At 43.6% G+C, this 21159-nt stretch overlaps 1 protein-coding gene across 2 annotated transcripts; it reads left to right on the top strand.

Moving 5' to 3' along the window:
* Positions 1 to 4567: 4567 nt before the first annotated feature.
* On the top strand, positions 4568 to 7915 carry LOC140551469 (uncharacterized). 2 transcript variants are annotated; one of them, XM_072674904.1, is made up of 2 exons: positions 4568 to 4682; positions 6207 to 7915. In XM_072674904.1, exon 2 carries the CDS (start codon positions 6235 to 6237, stop codon positions 7246 to 7248), a length of 1014 nt encoding a protein of 337 aa, XP_072531005.1. In that variant the 5' UTR covers positions 4568 to 4682; positions 6207 to 6234; the 3' UTR covers positions 7249 to 7915. The 2 variants fall into 2 exon arrangements, with proteins under 2 accessions (XP_072531005.1, XP_072531004.1); XM_072674903.1 differs by lacking the exon at positions 4568 to 4682 and adding an exon at positions 4701 to 4833.
* Positions 7916 to 21159: the final 13244 nt, after the last annotated feature.

Genomic DNA, 21159 nt, shown 5'->3' with positions numbered 1-21159 from the left:
GGGGGCCCTCATTAATGAGGACTGACTGGTGCAGGGGTTTGAGATGGATCAACCTTGCTCCAGGCTGGCTGTGGATCTTCTCTTTAGCCTGGAATTTTCATGAGAATATAAAATTTGTTGGGGGGGAAAGAAGATTTTCTTAACTGGTGGTCATTCCTGGCATGGCACCGAACACCATGTCAGCTTGCTTCCATGAGCGGTGAGGAACCCATTCTCTCACTGTCAGCAGTTAAGCTTAACAGATGGATTTGCTGGTTCCTGCCAACTATGTGGTGCAGACTGTGTTGGGGGTCGAGAGCTACTGGCCAACTGGTTGAATGTGCAGTAGCTGCCACGTTGGATCAGAGCAGAGAGTGTTGACAGTGGCGCCCTATGGGTGCGTCCCTATGGGCTCTGTCACTGCAGCTGAGCTGAGGGAAATGGGTCATTACTGCAGGCTGCTTGCAACCAAACCAGCGCTGTTATTTACTGGCAACGGCGTGGCTTCCTTCCCCTTCAAGGTTTTTTTTGTTTTTTTTGTTTTTTTTACCCTGATGGTTGCTCATAATGCCATTGAAGCCTTAAGTGTGGTTATAACTCAAAGAATAACTATATACACAAAATCAATCGTTTGAAATGATTGAATATTTATATTGATATAGTTACACAGCCTCTGTTTTTGTTTTTTCATGATGAATAATACTTTAACATGTATAAAAACAAGCATTTAAAGTCTGAACCATCAAATAACTGCCCAATCATTTTAATACTTTAAAACTAGATGCATGTTTGCATATAGGACTTTTATTTTGTCATATTTGAGACATCTAGAATGTATTGCTCATGCCAGCTTCTTTATTTTAAACAAAAAAAATAAAATACAGAGCACAGCATTGTTTAACCCCTTCTACTCAAAATTTTACTCAAGTAATTTTAAACACAAAAATCTGTATGTAGTTTTCTGGTGCATGCAGTTCAAGGATGATCCACTGGATGGAGCAGATAACTTTATTTTCCAATATATTTTCTGTAATTATTATTAAACTAATTTTATTTTTGTACTTTTATATTATTTATATTATTTAATACGTTCGGCAAATTAATTAATCATCACACTGATGTTGCAGTGTTGCAGGTCACTATATCATCACTATATCATGATACACCTGGATTTAAAATGTTTTAAATAAATTACTGTTTTAAGGTTTTCTCTTACACCAATAAAAAATAGGCTACAACAATTTAGCATGCTAAAAAAAAAGCACAAAAGTAATTTATATAATTTACTCCTCCCTCACTTGTTTGGCTGGTGTAGATGGCAGTGCATGTGACGGGGCCCCGGGCTGCCTCTTTGTTTTTGATGTATTTTTTATGTGTTAAGGCCACTATTGAGCTGCAGCGGAGGAGCAGAGCGCTGCCCCAAGCTGCAGTGCCTGAATGGGGATGTTGTTGGACGGGATGGAACGAAGAGGAGGAGGAGGAGGAGGAGGGCGGCGGAGGGAGGGGGCTTCCGCCGCCGGCCACTGGCTGTCATGGGACGGGGATCCAGTGTACTTACTGAGTCTGTCTGATGTGCAAACACCCAAAACACACATGCAGTAGACATCGACACACCCAAATCATCCTGCTGTCGACAACACAACCCCAGTCTTGGTGGGATGACACTGAATCAGCCTTGGACTAGACGAGTGTATCATATTTGATACATCAGTGTTTCTGTACCCTGGTCTTGGAGACACCTTGCCCTGCACATTTTAGTGCTTTGTCTACTCCCATCTCACCTGATTCCACTAATCAGCTCATTAACAAGTCCTTTCAGAGCTGCAGGTGGTGTGTGTGTGTGTGTGTGTTAAAGCAGGGAATCCTCTAAAATGTGCAGGGCAGGGTGCCTCCAGGACCAGGGCTGAGAAACACTGTGATGCATATTTGGATTTTTGAGACTTTTGAATTATAAATGGTCAGAAGGTAAAATAAATTATATATTTTTCTGGCAATTATTTGATTAATTGAATTATAATTAATAATAATAGTTAATTACATAAGATAAGATACAATCTGTGAAGCGTGCACCACAAAATACATACCGAATATTTAATGGTACCTTTTAAGGTAAAAGAGGGTTAAACAATGTTGGGTTGTATGTGTTTTAGTTTGTATAAAAAACTAAACTGCTGTGATCAATACATTCAGGATTTATCAAATATGATGTAAATTAAAAGTCATATATGCAAAGTGTCATTTAACACTTTAAAGTCCAAACCACCAAGTAGCTGCCAAAACATTGTAATGCTTTTAAAGTGGGGTGTTTGTTGACCGTTCTCACCAATTATTACAAAATAAAATTACCCTGTGTTTCATTTTGTATCATATTTGATACATCTAAAATTATTTATTGCTCACAGCTTGGTATTCTTTTTTTTAATAAAACACATATAACACAAAAATCCTTAAAAAAATGGTGACATTTTAAACTTCTTAATCTAAAAATCTGTATGTATTTTTCTGTTGCACACAATGAAATCCACCATGTACCTGATTTGTTATTTTTGTAATTAATTTTTAATATAATTTAATTGTTATTAAATGATGCAAAAATACCAAAAATCAATACATATATGGTCAGTAGGTTAAATAAACACTCCAGTTTTAAAGAATTCCATTTTTCTGGCAATTATTTGATGATTCCGGCTTTAAAGGGTTGAATGTTAAATATTTTCTATATACAGGTATGGCCAAAGATACTGGCACCCCTGCACTTCTCTCAGGACAGTGTTGCAGTTACAAATGCTGTGGTATCCACATGTTTATTTCTTTTGTTTGCATTGATTTTCAACACAAAACAGCTGACAAACAAAAGCCAAACCTGATCATTTGACCCAGAACTCCAGAAATGGAGTGGACAAAGGGGTGGATAGTCAGCAAGTGAGCAGTCAGCTGCTGAAGGTGATGTTGGTGTTAAAAGCAGGAAAAACGGGCAAGCATGAGAATCTGAGCCACTTTCACAAAAACCAAACTGTCAAGGCCAGAGAACTGGGCTCTCCAAAACATGGCATCAGGCATTGTTCAGTTCCCAGCACAAACGGTCCAAGTAAGGACAACCAGTGAACCTGTGACTGGGTTATGGACACCTTATGCGATCCATGGAAACCCTTTTCTCACCAATTACAGCACTTAAAGGAAATGCTGCCAGATCCCACAGGACGCCTTCAGAGGTCTTGTGAAGTCCACGTCTCGAATGGTCAGAGAAGTTGTGGCAACACAAGAAGGACATACTCAATATTAGGCATGTGGTACCAGTGTTATGGCTGTATGCTGTACTACAGCATCAGCTCACAGTATCCGTCACCATTTAAATGAAATGGGATGCTATGGTAGGAGACCCAGGAGAACTCCACTGTTGACACAGAGACATACAAAAGCCAGAACTTACCTGGGAAAGCCACAATCTTTCTGGGAGAACGTCCTGTGGACAGATGAAACCAAAACAGAGCTTTTTGATAAAGATAAAAACATGGTTGTACCATTTACAAAAAAACCCCAAAACCCCCAAATGAGGCCTATAAAGACAGGAACACGATCCCTACTGATGAACATGGTGGAGGTTCAAAGATGTTTTGGGGTTGTTCTGCTGCTTCTGGAACTAGGTGCACGACATTATGAAATCTGAAGGCGACCAAAGCTTCCTGGAGCGCAATGTAGGGCACAGTCTCAGAAAGCTGGGTCTCTGTCAGAAGTTATGGAGGGTTCCAGCAGGACAATGGCCCAAAGCATACCTCAAAAAGCTCCAAGACAAAGCCCAGGGGAGATCTGAGGTGGCCAGCAATCTGTATACTATAGATCACCTGTGGAAAGTTCTCAAAACAACCCTGTTCTTCAATGGTCAGGACCCCACAAGACCACCATAGAACAGGTGGTATTTGGGTGTTGGCCATTCTCATCACTGCAGAGGCACTCTCGAGTGGCGAGTGTGTTAGTAGTGTGTGTTAGTTGCGCTGGTGGTACGAGTGTATGAGGCACAGCAGTGCTGCTGGAGTTCTTAAACACCTGCGGATCACTGCTGGACTGAGAACAGTCCACCAACCAGATCTTCGCATCTACAAGCTGGAGCAACTAGGCCGGAGTGTCTAATAGAGTGGACAGTGAGTGGACAGACACGGTGTTTAAACACTCCAGCAGCACTGCTGTGCCTCATCCACTCGTACCACCAGCCCAACACACACACACTAACACACTCACCACCGTGGTGGTCCGTCACAGTCAGTCCAGTGCTGAAAATAACCCACCATCCAAATAAATAATACCTCCCTGCTCTGTGGTGGGGCCCTGACCATTGAGGAACAGGGTGAACGGAGGCTAAGAGAGCATGTAGAGAAGTAGATGGACCATAGTCTGGAATTTCAGATCTGTATGGAGAGTGGAGCTGATCTAATGGACAAGGTGGAGTGTCCCAGTCTGTGATTGTGTTGTTGTCCAGCTTCCAGTCAGCTCAGCTACCCCTGCCCAGTTTAGGAAGTGAGTCATGCTAGGATGGGAGGAGGGGGGCGAGGAGAGGTAGCAAGCTAGCAGACAGGCTTACACACACACACACACACACACACACACACCGCTGCAGAGGCTCGCCTGCTGGAACAGAGGAAGGAGGAGGAGGAAGAGGAGGAGGAGGAGGGCTAAACGTAGAAGGGGCAGCATCTCGAAAACGGACGGTAAGACGAGGCCGTGTGTTTATCGATTCACACGCTAACGTTAGTGCCAATCATCGCCTTATGTAACGGTCAGATAAATGGAGGGAGAGCGGTGGTCTGTGCTGAGAGAGAGAGAGAGAGAGAGAGAGAGAGAGAGGAGCTCGGAGATGGGGTAAAGCTGCCATAACTGCGCGCTTATGTAACAGCAGGCTGTCCAGATTTAATCCACGTCGATGCTCGCTTGTATTTTCACTGCTGAAATATGATGGAGGTTTGGAGGTGAGCGGTGGCAGAGCCACCCCTGCCCGACTAGGAGCACTGGAAGGCTGGGTGTGTTTGGCGCTGGGTCACATCCTACAGGGTAAACAGTGATGGCCAGTGTAACGCTGGTGGATGGGGCCGGCTGGGTAGTTTCTCAGGTTATAGCATTTGGAGTCTCTAATGGCCTAATTTGAACTGTTTTTGTGGCATTTTTTTTTTTATATCTATCTATGGTTTAAAACATGCTCGGATGTCTAAAAAATAAGAAGATTATGGCATTAAATACTGTTTGTATGCTGTATTGGACATCATTAGTTAGAGTTACTGACCAGATTATAATCCATCCAAAATAATCCAACTTGGAATTGGTTAGAGACACTTATCGACTTGAGCCAAGTGGTGGCTCAGGTGGTTAGAGCGCTGGGTTCGATACCCAGGTCTGCTAAGCTGACGGTTAAGGGCTCTTGAGCAAAGCCCTTAACCGCCTCTGCTCCGGGGGTGCTCTAGCATGGCTGACTCTTGCTGTCTGACCCCAGCTTTTGGCAGCTTTGGCCGAAGCAGGAGACAAGAACCGCAGCCAGATGTGTTCTCCAGCTCTGGGGCTGTTAGGTCGTGATGCGACATTCTCTGCTAACCACTATGGGCTTGGACCCCTCTCCCCCCTGTCCCGTCTGCCCTGCTGGAGCCCACTGGTGCCTCTTTCTGGGAGAGAAAGCGGGGACGACACTGGAGGAAGAGAGCCTCCAGATGGAGCACTGCAGCTGTGGCCGAAGCAGGCTTGGGACCGGAAGGTCAATGGGTGGAGCCCCTGGATGTGTACGGCTCCCCGGGCGCTGAGGTGGCTGTCCACCTGTGCATGTGTTGCTACCATGGATGGGTTAAATGTGGAAGCTAAATTTCCTTGCACTGCTGTGGATGATCTGTGGATGATTTAGAATGTGATCCAAAACCATGAGTGAACATATGCGTATCTTCTGAGGTTACTGAGTATGTATTTCTGATAATGGTAAAATAGAGGTGAATCTGAACTATAACTATGAATTTCCTTTGGGGCCTATTTTGCCATCCAAAGCCAAACCCTAAACCCTCAAAGTTCTGGTCAAACAATGTCTCAGGCATCAGGCAGTGTATTCATAACCATTTTGTGCACCAACTTCCTGTGAGGGAGCTGTAAACCCCTTTAATGCTGATCTAGGACCACATGTATAAACTCATGAATTCTTAAGTAAATCTTTTTGTTGGCCTTTTAACAAAACTATGGATTTTCTTTCTCCTCTCTTAAAGAACTACTCCGTCTCAGACAAGTCCAAAAATGCTGAAGCAAGATCGACCTGTGAACCCGGCCTATGGAGGCCAGAAGCCTGGAGGTGCACCTTCCACACTGCGTATCCTCGGCAGTAGCAGCCAGAGGAAGTGTGAGAAGGATGGGAACTTCAACTTCTTGGGCCAAGATGACAGCCCAACGACAGGAGACGAGAACCGCAACCAGATGCGCCCTCGGGCTCTGGGGCTGTTGGGTCGCGATGCGCCTATCTCTGCTAACCACTATGGGCCTGGACCCCTCTCTCCCCTGTCCCGCCTTCCCTGCTGGAGCCCACTGGAGCCCCTTCCTGAGATCGAAAGCGGGGACGACACTGGAGGCAGAGTGCCTCCAGATGGAGCCGAGGAGGGCAAGATCGACGAGGAGATGAGGAGAGTGAGTGATGATGAGAAGGAGTCAAGGGAGCTTGTGAAGAGAGGTGAAGAGCAGGAACAGGAGGACGAGGAGGAGGAAGAAGGGGAAGAGGGGATAGACTGGGATGACAGTGATGATGAATTTGAATTCAGCTACAGGTCAGGGAGCTCTTCTCCTCTCAGCATCAGGAGTGGAGATGTGGCTGGAGGAGACTTACTCAACTCTATCTGGGACCGCGTCTGCGTGGGAGGTTCGAATGCAGAAAGTGGGGACGCAACCACAAACCCAGATGAAAAGCAGAAGCGGGAAGAGGACAAGGAGGCAGGGGTGCGTCGTAAGAGCCACGGAAGCTCCAGCATGCTAGAAGAAGCTTCCTCGGACACAGACAGCGACCCTAGCTCCGAGCTGCCCGAACTTATGGAAGCGGTGTGGACCCTGCAGGACCGGGAGAGGTTCAAAGCCCAGGAGATGGAGAAGCATCAAGTCCAGCTGACCATGTACCGGCGGCTTGCTCTGATTCGCTGGGTGCGCACCCTGCAGGGTCGTGTCCAGGAACAGCAGAACCGGCTCCAGTCCAGTTTCGACATCATCCTTACCCACAGGAAAGAGCTGCTGCGGATGGGTGCGGCCACAGCCACAGCCAGCCAATAACAGAGAGGAGAAGAAAGAGACAGGAGAATCATGGGACCAGCTGATGACCAAGGCGAAAACAAAGGACTATGAGCGTTGACGTCATGTACAGGGAAGATTCCTGCGTTTATCTCGTAGACTCTTTTAAAACAGCGGTTCTCACCTCCAGGCCTGAGGACCCACTGTCCTGCGCTTTTTCAGTTATTCCAACCCTGGACAACCAATCCCAACACCCCCAACAAATGCCGACCTAATACATTATCTAATCATCAAGTCCTGGATTAGGTGTTCTTTGGTGGCAGGGAATACCTAAAGCTGTGCTGGACAGTGGATCCCCAGGACTTGAGTTGAGAGCCACTGCTTTAAACCAAATGACCCCGTTGGAATCCCCCCACTGTCACTCCAGTGTTGTCCATGTCAGTGCTCCAAGCTGTACTTGTTTCTTTGCTGTCATCTGATGTATTTGAAAAGTCACTGAAGCATCTGTGTAGAGCTGTGCATGCATGGCTTGTTGTTTCCTGACTGTATCTGCTGACCTACGTATCCAGTATGAATACCAGAGTTATATATCATGAAAATATCTTCTAAAATATGTGAGCAAAGTTATGTTTGTTAAATATATCTTTAAATTATAAGAGAATTTATTGTCTTTTCCTGTGTGTGAATGAATAAATTCTATTTAAGTTTTGTTGTTGGTGTCCTTTCATAAGCAGTTGTACTAATGTAGGGAATAATGTTGTTTTAGGATCAAAATAAGCCAATGCAGTCAGTAAAAAGCCCTTCTGACTCTCAGTTTCGACTCAACCACTCCAGCAGCACAACAAGATTGTTGTTATCCTACTTGACCTTTCTCACAATGGTCTATTTATTAGCGAATCCACAATGTTCTTGTTTCTTATCACACGAGGAGGAACGAGCACTGGATAAAGAGCGATAGTCTCAGGAAAACTGTGAATCTACATGGCATAGATGGCGTGTTATGTGTTTGAACAGATAGCAGCGTTTGCACCTAAATCCTCAGTGTAAGCATGGCCTCAGGGCCCAAGGCCTCACGTTCCGTGTCCCTGGGGGGCAGAGGGTGTGTGCGCATATGTGCCTGAGGGCACCTGGTCCACTCCGGACCGGTGAGCAGACCCGCGGCCTGGTATCCCTCCACAGCCAAGCCCTGTGGCAAAATAGGGATAATCCATGGGGTCTGCCGCCGAATTTGGGGACTGAGGGCTTATGTTCTGTGCTTATCTTCCTTTTTTGTTTAAGTGAACCGCTTTGCAAATGTATTACACTATTAACACGTCTGTTGATGGTGTGTTTTGTCTCACGTGTCTCACAATTAGATTTAACAGAAGATGTCCATATTTATTTGGACAATGACACAATTTTTGTCATTTCCACCTCAGTGGATTTGGAATTAGGCATTTAATTCACGGGGTTTAACAATATATTGCATTTACATACTCCCAGGCTTCAAAGTATTTTGACAGCTGATAGATAAGTGGTCCTGTAGTCAGGTGTAGCCTGTTCCCTCCTTGTTCTGACAAATTAAGGAGATAAACATAGAGTAGATTCCAAGTATTGAATTTGCAATTGGTAGCCGTTCACGGAAGCTCTTAATATGCAGTCTAAAGAGGTGTTGATGCAAGTGAAGGAGGCTATGATTAAACAAAACAAACCTATCAGAGAGAGAAACTTGACTAACAGTGGCTAAATCAACAATTTAGTGCATTTTTAAAAAGAAGGAATGCACTTACAAGATTAGCATCACCAAAAAACTGAAATGCCCTAGTAGATAACTAAGGTAGATGATGGCAAAATTCTTTCCTTGACATCTAGTCTAGTCAAGGGGGAAGGCATAAAGGACGGATGTGGAGAAGGAAAGGAAGCGCCCGTGATTGGAAGCATACTACATTATCTGTCAAACATGGTGGAGGCACAGTTAAGGCATGGGCACTTATGGCTGTCAATGAAACTGAATTAGTGATGTTTACTAATGATCTGACTGCTGAAAGAGGTAAAAGGGGGAATTTTGGAGTGTATACAGCTTTACTTTCAGCTCAGATTTAGTCAAATGCTGCAACATTGATAGGATGGCGTTTTGCACTACAGACGAATGATGACCCAAAACAACACACAGCACCCTTAAGACCTTCTAAAAGGCAAAGTACTGGAATATTCTCAAAGGTCCAAGTCAGACACCTGATTTCAACCCAGTTGAGCTCACTGAAGAATGAAAACTGAGGCAGACCCACAAACAAGCAGCAAACAAGCTGAAGGCGGCTGCAGTAAAGGCCTAGCAAAGCATCTCATGGCAGGAAACTCAGTATCTGGGGATGTCCATAGGTTTCAGACATCAGGCAGCCATTGACTGCAGAAAATGTATGTATGATGTCCAAGTATTACAAATAATCCTCATATTCATAATTGTGAGTTTGTTTTTTTTTCGAGCCTGTGGAAATGGTTTTTGATTTGGAAATGATTTGCTTCAATTCAGATCCAAGACAAATTTTTGAAAAATGTATAACCGTCCAAATACTTACGGTTCTAACTGTACAACCAAGGCCGAGCTCTACTTATAGTTGCTGTATAAAACACAAAATAAAAATGGTCAAGAGCTAAAATGCCCACTAGTATTACAAAATATACGACATATATAATATGTCCAAATGTTTGTGGACACCACTTCTAATAAATGCATTCAATTACTTTAAGTTGCACCCACAGATGTGCAACTGCACACACACACACACACACACACACACACACACACAGCTTGTCTAGTCTCTGTAGAGAAGAACTGCCAATAGAATAGGACTCTATGGAGTGGATAAACATGAATCTATTGGCACCATGCTGCCTAATGCAGGTGTGGGCCAGAGGGGTATAAAGCCCCCCCAGCATTGAGCTGTGGAGCAATGGCAGAACTGTGTTCTCTGGAATGATGGTTGGTGCTCCATCCAGTACTTTTGGGATAAGTTAGGAAACTGGGGATAAGGGTGGGGTGGTGATCATCCAACATCCTGACCTTAGCAGCTTTTTTGTCGCTGAATGTAATCAAATCCTCACAGTGTTTCATAATCTGCAGAATCTAGCAGAAAGCCTTCTTCCCTGGACAGTAGAGACAGTTGCTCCAACAAAAGCAGGATGAACTCTTTTTAATAGCCCTGATTTCAGAAGAAACAGGGAATAAGCAGGCGTCAGGGTGTAGAAGGTATTTCAAGCTAGACTGTGGTTCTGTGGATGGAAGAGGCCGTGTCACTTACACTGTTACTTTAAGGTACTTCTCTCAAACACCAGCGCTCAGTTTTAGAAGCGGGACTGAAGGTGAAGTGCTAGGCCCCGCAGGGCGCCAATCCCTTCGCCTGGGGACTCGCTGCTGCGCCTCGCTCCTCGAGCATAGCTGCTAATTTAGCCTTCTGAAACACACACAGGCGGGAAAATATACAGTGGAGACAATTGCGGCTTTTTTTTGAGAAAACATTCCCGTCGGGGAGTGCACACAGCTGTGACACCCACAAGTCTGCGCAAAGTTGTTATGTCTGTGTGAAAACGTCCTTATCTGAATACTCATCACCTGTTGTTTATACACCGAGAAGAACTACTCCTGCTTCACTTCTGCTGCTCAGAGTACATAAAACAACTGAGGAAGCTCCTCTGGAGTTACTCTTTCTGAACAGTTCCTCTCTATAAACCAGGCTAATACAGCTAACGGAGACACACTAGCCTATATGTCCAAATGTTTGTGGACACCGCTTCTAATGAATGCATTGCAACCATTGCTGACACAGATGGACAAATGCACACATGCACAGCTCGTCTAGTCCCTGTAGAGAAGAAGTACTGCACAAAGAATAGGACCCTCTGGAGCAGATAAACATGAACCTATTGGCACCATGCTGCCAAATGCAGGCATGAGCTAGGGGGGTTTAAGGCCCTCCAGCATTGAGCTGTGGAGCAGAGGAAGAGCTGTGTTCTCTGGAATGATGGTTGGTGCTCCATCCAATACTTTTGGGATGAGGTGGGTGGAGATCATCCAACATCCTGGTCTTTTCTGAACAGTAGAGACAGTAACTCCAACAAAAGCAGGATACGCTCTTTTTAATACCTTTGATTTAAGGAGAAACAGTGAATGAGCAGGTGTCCCAATACTTTGGTCCATATAGTGTACCTTGTATAGCAGATAGCAACATACTCTACCAAAAACCGTCTAGTACTGGTTCTTGTAATAGTCCAGTAGGCCGTGGCAGGGATGTGAACCTGCCAGTCAGGCCACCATGAAGGGAAAACAGCGTTTCTCATTCTGAGGCAAAATAACAGGACTGTAGCAAGATAAAAGTCTCGAGTACTCGAGTATTTGGTATTTTCAATGACCATAAATGAGCTGCACTTCACTGCACATGGTAAATCCACAGTAATGCCATTTAAATTAAATAATGACATATTTCTAGATAAACCCTAAGTCTTGTACAATTTGCGTAAAGCCAATGAGCTCAGAAAAATGAACATACACAAATACAGTCCAGACCTGGGCCAACAGTTCAGACAGCCTGTTTGCCTCATGCTCGTCTCTGTGTGTTTATTTGGATGTGTTAGCTATTTCTCAACACTGGGGGGCAATATTATTCATATTCAGCATCAAATGAACAGACCAGCAACAAAAATCACTTGTGAGCTTTAAAAGGCTGGATCTCTCTCTCTCTCTCTCTCTCCCTCTCTCTCACCTCTACCACCCCCCCCATCCTTTCTGATGTAGTGTGACAGTGAACTAGCCCCCAGCCCTCTGCTGGCGTGGAAACAATCAGCTTTGACAGAAAGGGGGTGGTAGGGGATGGGGGGATGTTTGCAGCCAGGGGCCAGTGTATGATGAAGTGGATGGGCAGATTTGTCTGGAGACATAGATAGATGGATAGATAGATAGATAAATTAGTACTTGAATCTGTATTTAAATATAGGTGATATTAATGTGATATTTACCACTCATATTTAATCATAGCACATGCACATAGTTGTATGTAGTAAAGTGTGCAACGGTCGTAAGCATTGTACTGTTGCTGTCCCATGAAAATCTTATATCTCCATTTTTTAAATAATGTGAATGTGGAAGGTTTTTTTTTACACTTTCCTGATGAATAGACTGATATAAATGCTGCAGAATGACTGAAATTCTGAAATTAATACAATATTTTGGCATTGACTTCCATTAGAATAAATCAAAACATTTTAAGGTTAAAATCCTGATGTAACATATATGTCAAACCAACAACTTTTATTTCATCATTTTGTTCTAGAAATGGGCTCAGAACTGGCTACATGTAATTAAAAACTTGTATCTCCAATTTTGCTGTTTTTCCCCTTTTGACATAATGTGAATGTGTCAGTTGTCCTTCACATTGATGCAGAATTTAGAAATGCTGGAAAATGAATTGGGGCACAATCTTCTGGCACTGACTTCCATTGAAAGTTAAAATTTTTTGTTGTTTTTTCATGACAGCAGCGATATGTTAAATTATACATAAAGTTATTCAGCTGGGCAGTAAAATGAGACGACTTCAGTAACTGGTGAGCATATATATATATATAAGTGTTATTGTTATTATACATATAAAAGCAACAATAATAACAATAAACACTGTAATATTGAGGCCTTCATACAAAAATAATTAATTAATAAAAAATGTCAATGTAATTGGCTTGTGTAATTGAGTACACAGTGTTCTCTAATCTGGGGTAATGTTTGCAGTATGTGTAGTATAGTGTAGCACAGAGGGTAAAAACACTTGTGGCAGCCGAGGGTTCAATTCTTTGGGCAAGTAAGCACACCACACTACACCAAAAAGAGCCCTTAAGCTGGACTCCTATATTTACCATTATTTTTTTATATCATTATCACAGCTTTCTATTCTACTTGTGTTATAATTTTCTTCATTATTAGGTCTTGTTTTTTTTTTTTTTAAGTAATCACAGCTTTCTGTGAGATGGGTTTTAAAAATGATAGTAGCGATGTAAGGGGTAGGGGGTGTTGTTTTAGGTAGGGGTAAGGGATGTTGTTTTAGGTAGGGGTAGGGGATGTTGTTTTAGGTAGGGGTAGGGGTAGGGGATGTTGTTTTAGGTAAGGGTAGGGGTAGGGGATGTTGTTTTAGGTAGGGGTAGGGGTAGGGGATGTTGTTTTAGGTAAGGGTAGGGGTAGGGGATGTTGTTTTAGGTAAGGGTAGGGGTAGGGGATGTTGTTTTAGGTAGGGGTAGGGGTAGGGGATGTTGTTTTAGGTAGGGGTAGGGGATGTTGTTTTAGGTAAGGGTAGGGGTAGGGGATGTTGTTTTAGGTAGGGGATGTTGTTTTAGGTAGGGGTAGGGGATGTTGTTTTAGGTAAGGGTAGGGGTAGGGGATGTTGTTTTAGGTAGGGGATGTTGTTTTAGGTAGGGGTAGGGGATGTTGTTTTAGGTAGGGGATGTTGTTTTAGGTAGGGGTAGGGGTAAGGGATGTTGTTTTAGGTAGGGGTAGGGGTAGGGGATGTTGTTTTAGGTAGGGGATGTTGTTTTAGGTAGGGGTAGGGGTAGGGGATGTTGTTTTAGGTAAGGGTAGGGGTAGGGGATGTTGTTTTAGGTAGGGGTAGGGGTAGGGGATGTTGTTTTAGGTAGGGGTAGGGGTAAGGGATGTTGTTTTAGGTAGGGGTAGGGGGTAGGGGATGTTGTTTTAGGTAGGGGTAGGGGATGTTGTAGGGGATAGTTTTAGTACATTCAGCAGCAATGTTAGTTTATACTTCATTAAAGAAATCAGTTTATTCACGGTTAGCCTATACCCCTATAATTTAGTATTGTTTTTGTCACTTTTTAAAGACTCTGCTTTCTGTCCTTCTTTCCTTAAATGAGCTTTCTTAAGTTTTCTTGCCTGTGAGCTTCAGGGCCATGGCTGATCAGCTGTGCTCCTATGTGGGGGCCTGTAAAGCCTGTTGGTCTGGGTGGCTTCAGCTGCCTCGGCCGCTTTAACCAGCTAATAAATATGAAAACAGCAGGTTTAAACTTTTATTCGTTCACTGCTTTAAAGGATTATACCCCTCTATGGAGTCCCATGTAAATCTGGAAACCTCATAATGGCCAATGTTGTCCCATAAAAACGTGTTGAACAATAGAGGCTGAATGGAGGCTCTTTCACGCATAAGGGTTTTTTCGCAGGAGCTCATTGAGAGCAGGCCGGCGGCGCCCCGCCCCTCGATTATCTCTCTGTGCCGGTGAAAGGGCGCCTCAGAGCGGCAGGTGCGTGTGCCGAGCTCCGGGGGTCACAGCGCTGGCTAACGCGGGGGGGAGAAGCCGGCTTCGTTCGACCCGCACAGCTGCCGGTAGGAAAATTTTTCAGAGGCTGTCACTTCCATTTAGCCCCGCTCTTTCTCACCCCTTCATACCAAGTGCTCTCCTCGTGTGCCCACGTCCTCTCCCGCTTAGGAGAAGCAAAAGCGCCGCTAAACGGCGACGGCCTCAACAAAAGGCGGCCGGGGGGAGCGAGGCAGCCGCTTCTCGACGCCGTGAAATCGCAGATTAAAGAGAGAAAAGCGGCCCTCCGGACACCGGGGCTTGGGCTTTTCAAGAATGCAAATGCTTAAAGTGCTACGTTAAACGCACTCTTAACACCGCGACCCGGACTATATTCCCTTGATACCACTTTTGTTCAGCTATGAGAAATGCTCAGATAAGCCAGGCCGAGCTGACTGTGTGAAGGTGCGGGTGTGTCAGTCACACTCTCTTACACACACACGCGGTTGTATTACTGTCTTTGTGGGGTAGCCTGTAGCTACATATCCTACTGGTACACCTGATTACACCTAAGCTAAACCTCAGTAACAAAAAAAATAAAATAAAAAAATATACATATATATGTGTATATATATATATATATATATATATATATATATATATATATATATATATATACACATACACACGCACACACACACACACACACACATATATATATATATATATATATATATATATATATATATATATATATATATGTGTGTGTGTGTATATGTATGTGGAAGTGGTATCATACATGTGGGGAAAAGAGTGTGTCCCACACATTATGATGTGTCCCATCATAATTCCTTCTATAGATGGCATGTTTTGGGCCAAAAATGCCGAAATTGATACAGGAGGAAAGCCAATAAGAAATTAGCCGTGTATTTCTCACTTTGTTCGGTGTTCGAACAGAATTCTGAAATTAATACAATATTTTGGCATTGACTTCCAATAGAATAAATCAAAACATTTTAAGGTTAAAATCCTGATGTAACATATATGTCCAAACAACAATTTCATAACTTTTATTTCGTCATTTTGTTCTAGAAATGGGCTCAGAACTGGCTACATGTAATTAAAAACTTGTATCTCCAATTACAATATATATATATGTAAATATGTATATGTATGTGGAAGTGGTATCATACATGTGGGGAAAAGAGTGTGTCCCACACATTATGATGTGTCCCATCATAATTCCTTCTATAGATGGCATGTTTTGGGCCAATACCAGCACAAAATGCTGAAATTGATACAGGAGCGAAGCCAATAAGAAATTAGCCGTGTATTTCTCACTTTGTTCAGTGTTCGAACTGATTAATAGATTAAAGCTTTCAGATTGGTATTGACTGATACTGGCTGATACCCGAACAATGGTGTTGGTGACATAAAAAATGATCTTGTACCATCTCTAGTTTCTTTTCTTCCACATGACAAGTTGGGCTGGGTGACATGATAAACACACATATAAAAGGCACCTGTAGAGGCAGATCTTACAAACTGCAACCCAAATATCATCCCATACTTTCCTCAAAAATATATGTCTGGTTAAAGAAGTGACCCCGTAATGTCAGGATGTGCGCAGTTTCTTCTATTGGTGGCAAATCTTTATCGACGAGTGGGATTGGGTCACTGTCCGGATAAAATGCTGGAGGATGTGATGTTAGCTGTGCATTTCACGTGTCGAGTGTTTGGGTAAATTAAGCATTATGTCCCACTTTTAGAGGCTTATTTTAAGCAAAATTATTAAATTAAGTAATTTAATGCTTTCAGATTAGTATTAGCTAATAACTAATACTCAAGACATATTGGTATTTGTATTGGCTGATACTCCAGACATATCATATTGGTGTTGGTCGATACTCCAGACATATCGGTATTGGTGTTGGTCGATACTCCAGACATATCGGTATTGGTGTTGGTCGATACTCCAGACATATCGGTATTGGTGTTGGCTGATACTCAAGACACATCGGTATTGGTGTTGGCTGATACTCAAGACATATCGGTATTGGTGTTGGCTGATACTCAAGACATATCGGTATTGGTGTTGGCTGATACTCCAGACATATCGGTATTGGTGTTGGTCGATACTCCAGACATATCAATTTTTGTATTGGCCGATACTCCAGACATATCAGTATTGGTGTTGATATCAGAAAATATAAAGTGGTATCATGCTGTGTCTAATTCCTGCTCCTATGGGTGACAAATTATGGTTGGGCGATATGATAAAAAATATTATATTACAATATTTAGACATTTTTACGATTCACAGTTTTATCGCAATATTGTGACACACAGACAAAATTCCAGTATTAAACAGGGTTCGGCAGGACTAATTACACACTGTATAGAAACTTATATTTGGCCAGTGTTCTTTAAGCACTGAAGATATCAAAGATTTGCTCAGAGAAGCATATTGTTGCAATTATACAAAAACCTTGTATCTCCGAAATGGCCTCTCTAAAGGATGTGAAGATTTTAGTCCAAGTCATTTTGAAGCATTTGTATTGGTCTGATTCACATTATGTCCAGTTTTTTTTTCCATACAACGATATATTACATTTAACCAGTTCTAAGGTCATTTCCAAAACAAAATGATGAAATTTGAGTTATGAAATTATAGTAATGTAAAAGGATGTTATTTTAGTGCATTTTGAAAATTTTCTAATGGTCCATTAATCAATACTTTTGTTTAATGTAAACAACTGCCAAATTAAAATTGTCAAAAAGTAAAAAACGACAGTATGCACGACAGTAATGATATTGTGCATTACTAATTCACAACTTATTTAACATCATAATGCAATAAAATACTATTATATTGTTCACTTCTAGGACAAAAGTCCCCACAATGAACTAAATGCATTGCCACACACACATCTCTCATGACTCTCTCTCTCTCTTTCTCTCTCTCTCTCTCTCTGTCTCTCTCTCTCTCTCTTTCAACTGCTCACATTGATTAATTGTGTTTTTTAACACCATTTATCAACACCAGGCCACAATCTCAGGATTTGTGTCTCTATGTGGCATATGTTCCCTCCTCTGATACACAACTCGCACTTAACTCATGAATATGATTAATCCAGCCTGTCCCTCTCTTCTTAATCTGAGTTCAAAACCTGTCGCAGTCCAGCAAACTCTACCCCAAGGCTATGCATCTATAATCCCTATACTCAGATGAGTCCCGTTGGGGCATGGTAGAAACAGTGTGTCTGTCAATCCACAGACAGCGCTGTGCTTTTTTCCCCCCACTCCAACTCTGGCAGTAGAACTGATTCCCTTCAATAGGAACAATAAGATACACGTCTGTTTTATCAGGAGACAGCAGAGCGGGACATTGCTGTTTGGTAACCGCTTTTGTGCCATGTTTTGCAGTAGTGCAGCCGGTTACTGTGTTATGAGTATGCTTCATTTTGACCACATTTTAAGCACAGAGATGAAGCCTAGCTCATTTTCTCCATTTGAAAGAGAACCCAAAAATAATAAAACTGAAAAAAAGGACTGGGAGATAATCATCTTTCCATTAAACTTTCATCCAAAGCAAGTTAGATGTTCAAGGGGCCCAATTATAGCTCGTGTATTTTCACCAGAGCAGTTACAGCTAGTGTATCTGGCTCAAGGCTGCCGCGAGGGCATCATTATGGGAGCGAAGTGAGTGGGATTTGACCCCACAACACGCTGATGGACACGAACCAGATGCAACCTTGAACAGTGTGACGGATGATTAAATAAAGCATACACAGAGAGGTGTATAGATTTTCCGAGCAGATAGCGTGGGTGTGTGTGTGTGGGGGGTGTGTGGGGGGGGGGCGTTGCGCCAGGATTTGTGTCACAGTCTCTGTGTGTGAGTGAGAGTGCATGCGTGTGTGTGTGTCTCAGTGTATTAGCAGTCAGAGCACTGGGGCCCGGAGGCGATTCCTGTGTGTGCTTGCGATAAAGGGGGAAAGGGAGGAAGTAAGAGAGGGGTGGGGGTGAGTGATGTGGGTTGGGGTGGTGGTGGTGGTGGTGGTGGTGGTGGAAGATGGAGAGAGAGAAAGAGTTAGAAGAGGAGGAGGAGGAGGAGGATGTTAAGAAGGAGGGGAGGGGTGGTGAGGGGGGCGGGGGAGTGGTAGAGATGGAGAAAGAGAAAGTGAATGAGAAGTAGAGGAAAGAAACAAGGGCGAAAAACCAGCCGAGTTCGGAGCTTCCATGATGCTGTCAGGACTCCTGGATCATGTCCCCATCGGGCTCTCTCTCTCTCTCTCTCTCTCTCTCTCTCTCTCTCTCTCTCTCTCTCTTTCTGTGTGTGTGTGTGTGTGTGTGTGTGTGTGTGTGTCTCGCTTTCTCTCCCTCTCATGAAACGAGGGGAAGAGTGTCTTGGCAGGGTAATTAAGAATGGCCTCTAAACACAGGAGTATGGCAGGAACGCTCCAGATGAAAGTAAATGATTAAAATAATTACAGGCGCTGAGCTGACGAGCTGGAGTGCGGGGTGGCCGCCGGACATTTGTCGGTAATTAGATAATTAATCTGAATGCAAATTATGAGTCCTAACGAAGCAGTCAGGCTGAACCAGTGACAAATGCCGAGAGAGAAAGAGAGAAAGAGAGAGAGAGAGAGAGAGAGAGAGAGAGAGAGAGAGAGAGGGGTAGGGGGGATACAGAGAAAAAATTTAAATGAGTATGACACATCCGGTCTCACTTTCACTACAATGGTTCCCTGTGCATCTATCAGAAATTCATTTCAAATATGCTACAAGAGCTGCAGAACGCAGACAACGAAAAAAAAGAAAACAACAAACCTGGGCCTGTACAGGAAGAGCAGACATAAACAAATCATTAAAAGAGCACACGCTCGCAGTGTAGGAAAATCACATTTCAATCGTCTTTCCAAAGTAGTTTCAACTGCTATGGGCCGTGTTGCGTAGTGGGTCAGAACATCAAAGCCTTGGAAATGAAATCAAGACTGTGGCGTAGGCAAAGGGAAACGTTTTGAAGGGCTTTTGGAGGCTTTAAAGAAATCTTTTCATCAGCCTGGGAAATACAGGGTAATTCGCGCTCTGTGCATTCGTTTAATCTGCTGGGGGAGGCAGACTGTGTCCTCTGAGCTGCCTTCAGTAGGACACTGTCTGAGCATCAGCGTGAATCACTCTTAGTAATTCAGGTTACTCAGCAGGAAAAATAAAACACACACACACAAAAAAAGAAATTTTATATTCTGAGGGTATGAAATCTTATTTTGGAGGATGAAAACATCAGTAGCCCAAAGCACTGATCTACATCAGGGTCTACAAAGGACTAGTCCACATCAGGGGTCACTGTTCTCATCCACAAAGAGCCAGTGCGGGTGCCGGTTTTCGTTCCAGCAGGGAGCACACCTCGTATAACGGATCAATTGTGAGATAAGGCGTGCAGCCCAATTTCTCCCAAATTGGTACTACTAATTAACCCTATCCGTTCGTAGCTCCCCCTAGCAATAGCAATGCTCTTAACACATGTCTCATAACAACACCTCTTCTTCTGGCATTTTCAGGCTGCTGAAACGCTTGGAGATAAGCACAGAATCCCCAGCTCCACCGCATCAGTTAACAGAGGCCTGTGCCGGCTTAAAGAGTGATGAGGGGAGAGAGCACGGCCAGTTGTTGTTGTTGGCAGTTGCCTCCCAAGATCTTAATTGAGGCTCTCATAGAGAAAGTGTACTCCCATGACTCAAAGAAAGGTCTCTTCACCTCACTCGTGTTCAAAAAGTGTCGACTTCGTACCTGAAGAGGACTTAGAAAGGACCATCCGTCTCCTGAGATTCTCTCTAACGTCTGCCGCTGCACCATTACAAGCATCCTCACTGTGGGACGGTGTGGTATGGCAGCTCCTCTGTGGCTGAGGGTAAGGCCCTGCAGACGATGGTGTAGAATGCTCCCAGCTCCCTGCCAGCTGCCAACTGAGACATTCACCTCCAGCACTGTGTGCGGAGACTGCACAGCATCGTCAAGAACTCCTTCCACCCCAGACACACACTGTATAACCTCCTACCATCCAGGAGGAGATACAGGAGCAACTGTGCTGTTCGGTTTAGGACCAGCTTCTTTCCATCCACTCTCACTCTGCTGAACTACACTATCCATCTATCTATAGTCTCTATCTGTCTATATCTGTATATCCTTTCATCCATCCATCTATCCATCCACCCACACCCCACCCACCTACCTATCTGTCTGTCTATCTAAGCTGAAATGAAGGCCAAATTGGCCCTTTGTCAGTGCCATATTTATCAGGGATGATTGCATTGGCCCCTGTATCTGTATATGCTTTCATCCATCCATCTATGTAGTAAAAACTGATTAATGAAATGAAACCAGTATCCAAACAGGCCATTTCTAAGTGGCATAACTATTAACGAGTGATTTTACTGGCCCCACATACTCTTAAAATCTTCCCACAAACATACTGTGTATGCCCATTCAGTCACAGACAGTGTAGACCCCACAAACATACTGTGTATGCCCATTCAGTCACAGACAGTGTAGACCCCACAAACAGACGGTGTATGCCCATTCAGTCACAGACAGTGTAGACCCCACAAACATACTGTGTATGCCCATTCAGTCACAGACAGTGTAGACCCCACAAACAGACGGTGTATGCCCATTCTTCACAACCTCAGCAGT

This window comes from Salminus brasiliensis, chromosome 3 (assembly GCF_030463535.1).
Source record: "Salminus brasiliensis chromosome 3, fSalBra1.hap2, whole genome shotgun sequence".
Lineage (NCBI taxonomy): Eukaryota > Metazoa > Chordata > Actinopteri > Characiformes > Bryconidae > Salminus > Salminus brasiliensis.
The sequence above is the reverse complement of the archived record's forward strand: the minus strand, read 5'-3'. Positions and strand labels throughout refer to the sequence as shown.

Excerpts from the sequence above, each read along its gene's own strand:
- LOC140551469 (XM_072674903.1), top strand. The coding sequence starts at position 4,760 with ATGGAGGGAGAGCGGTGGTCTGTGCTGAGAGAGAGAGAGAGAGAGAGA. Across the intron at positions 4,834-6,206 it reads GAGAGGAGCTCGGAGATGGG|AACTACTCCGTCTCAGACAA; the intron begins GTAAAGCTGCCA and ends CCTCTCTTAAAG.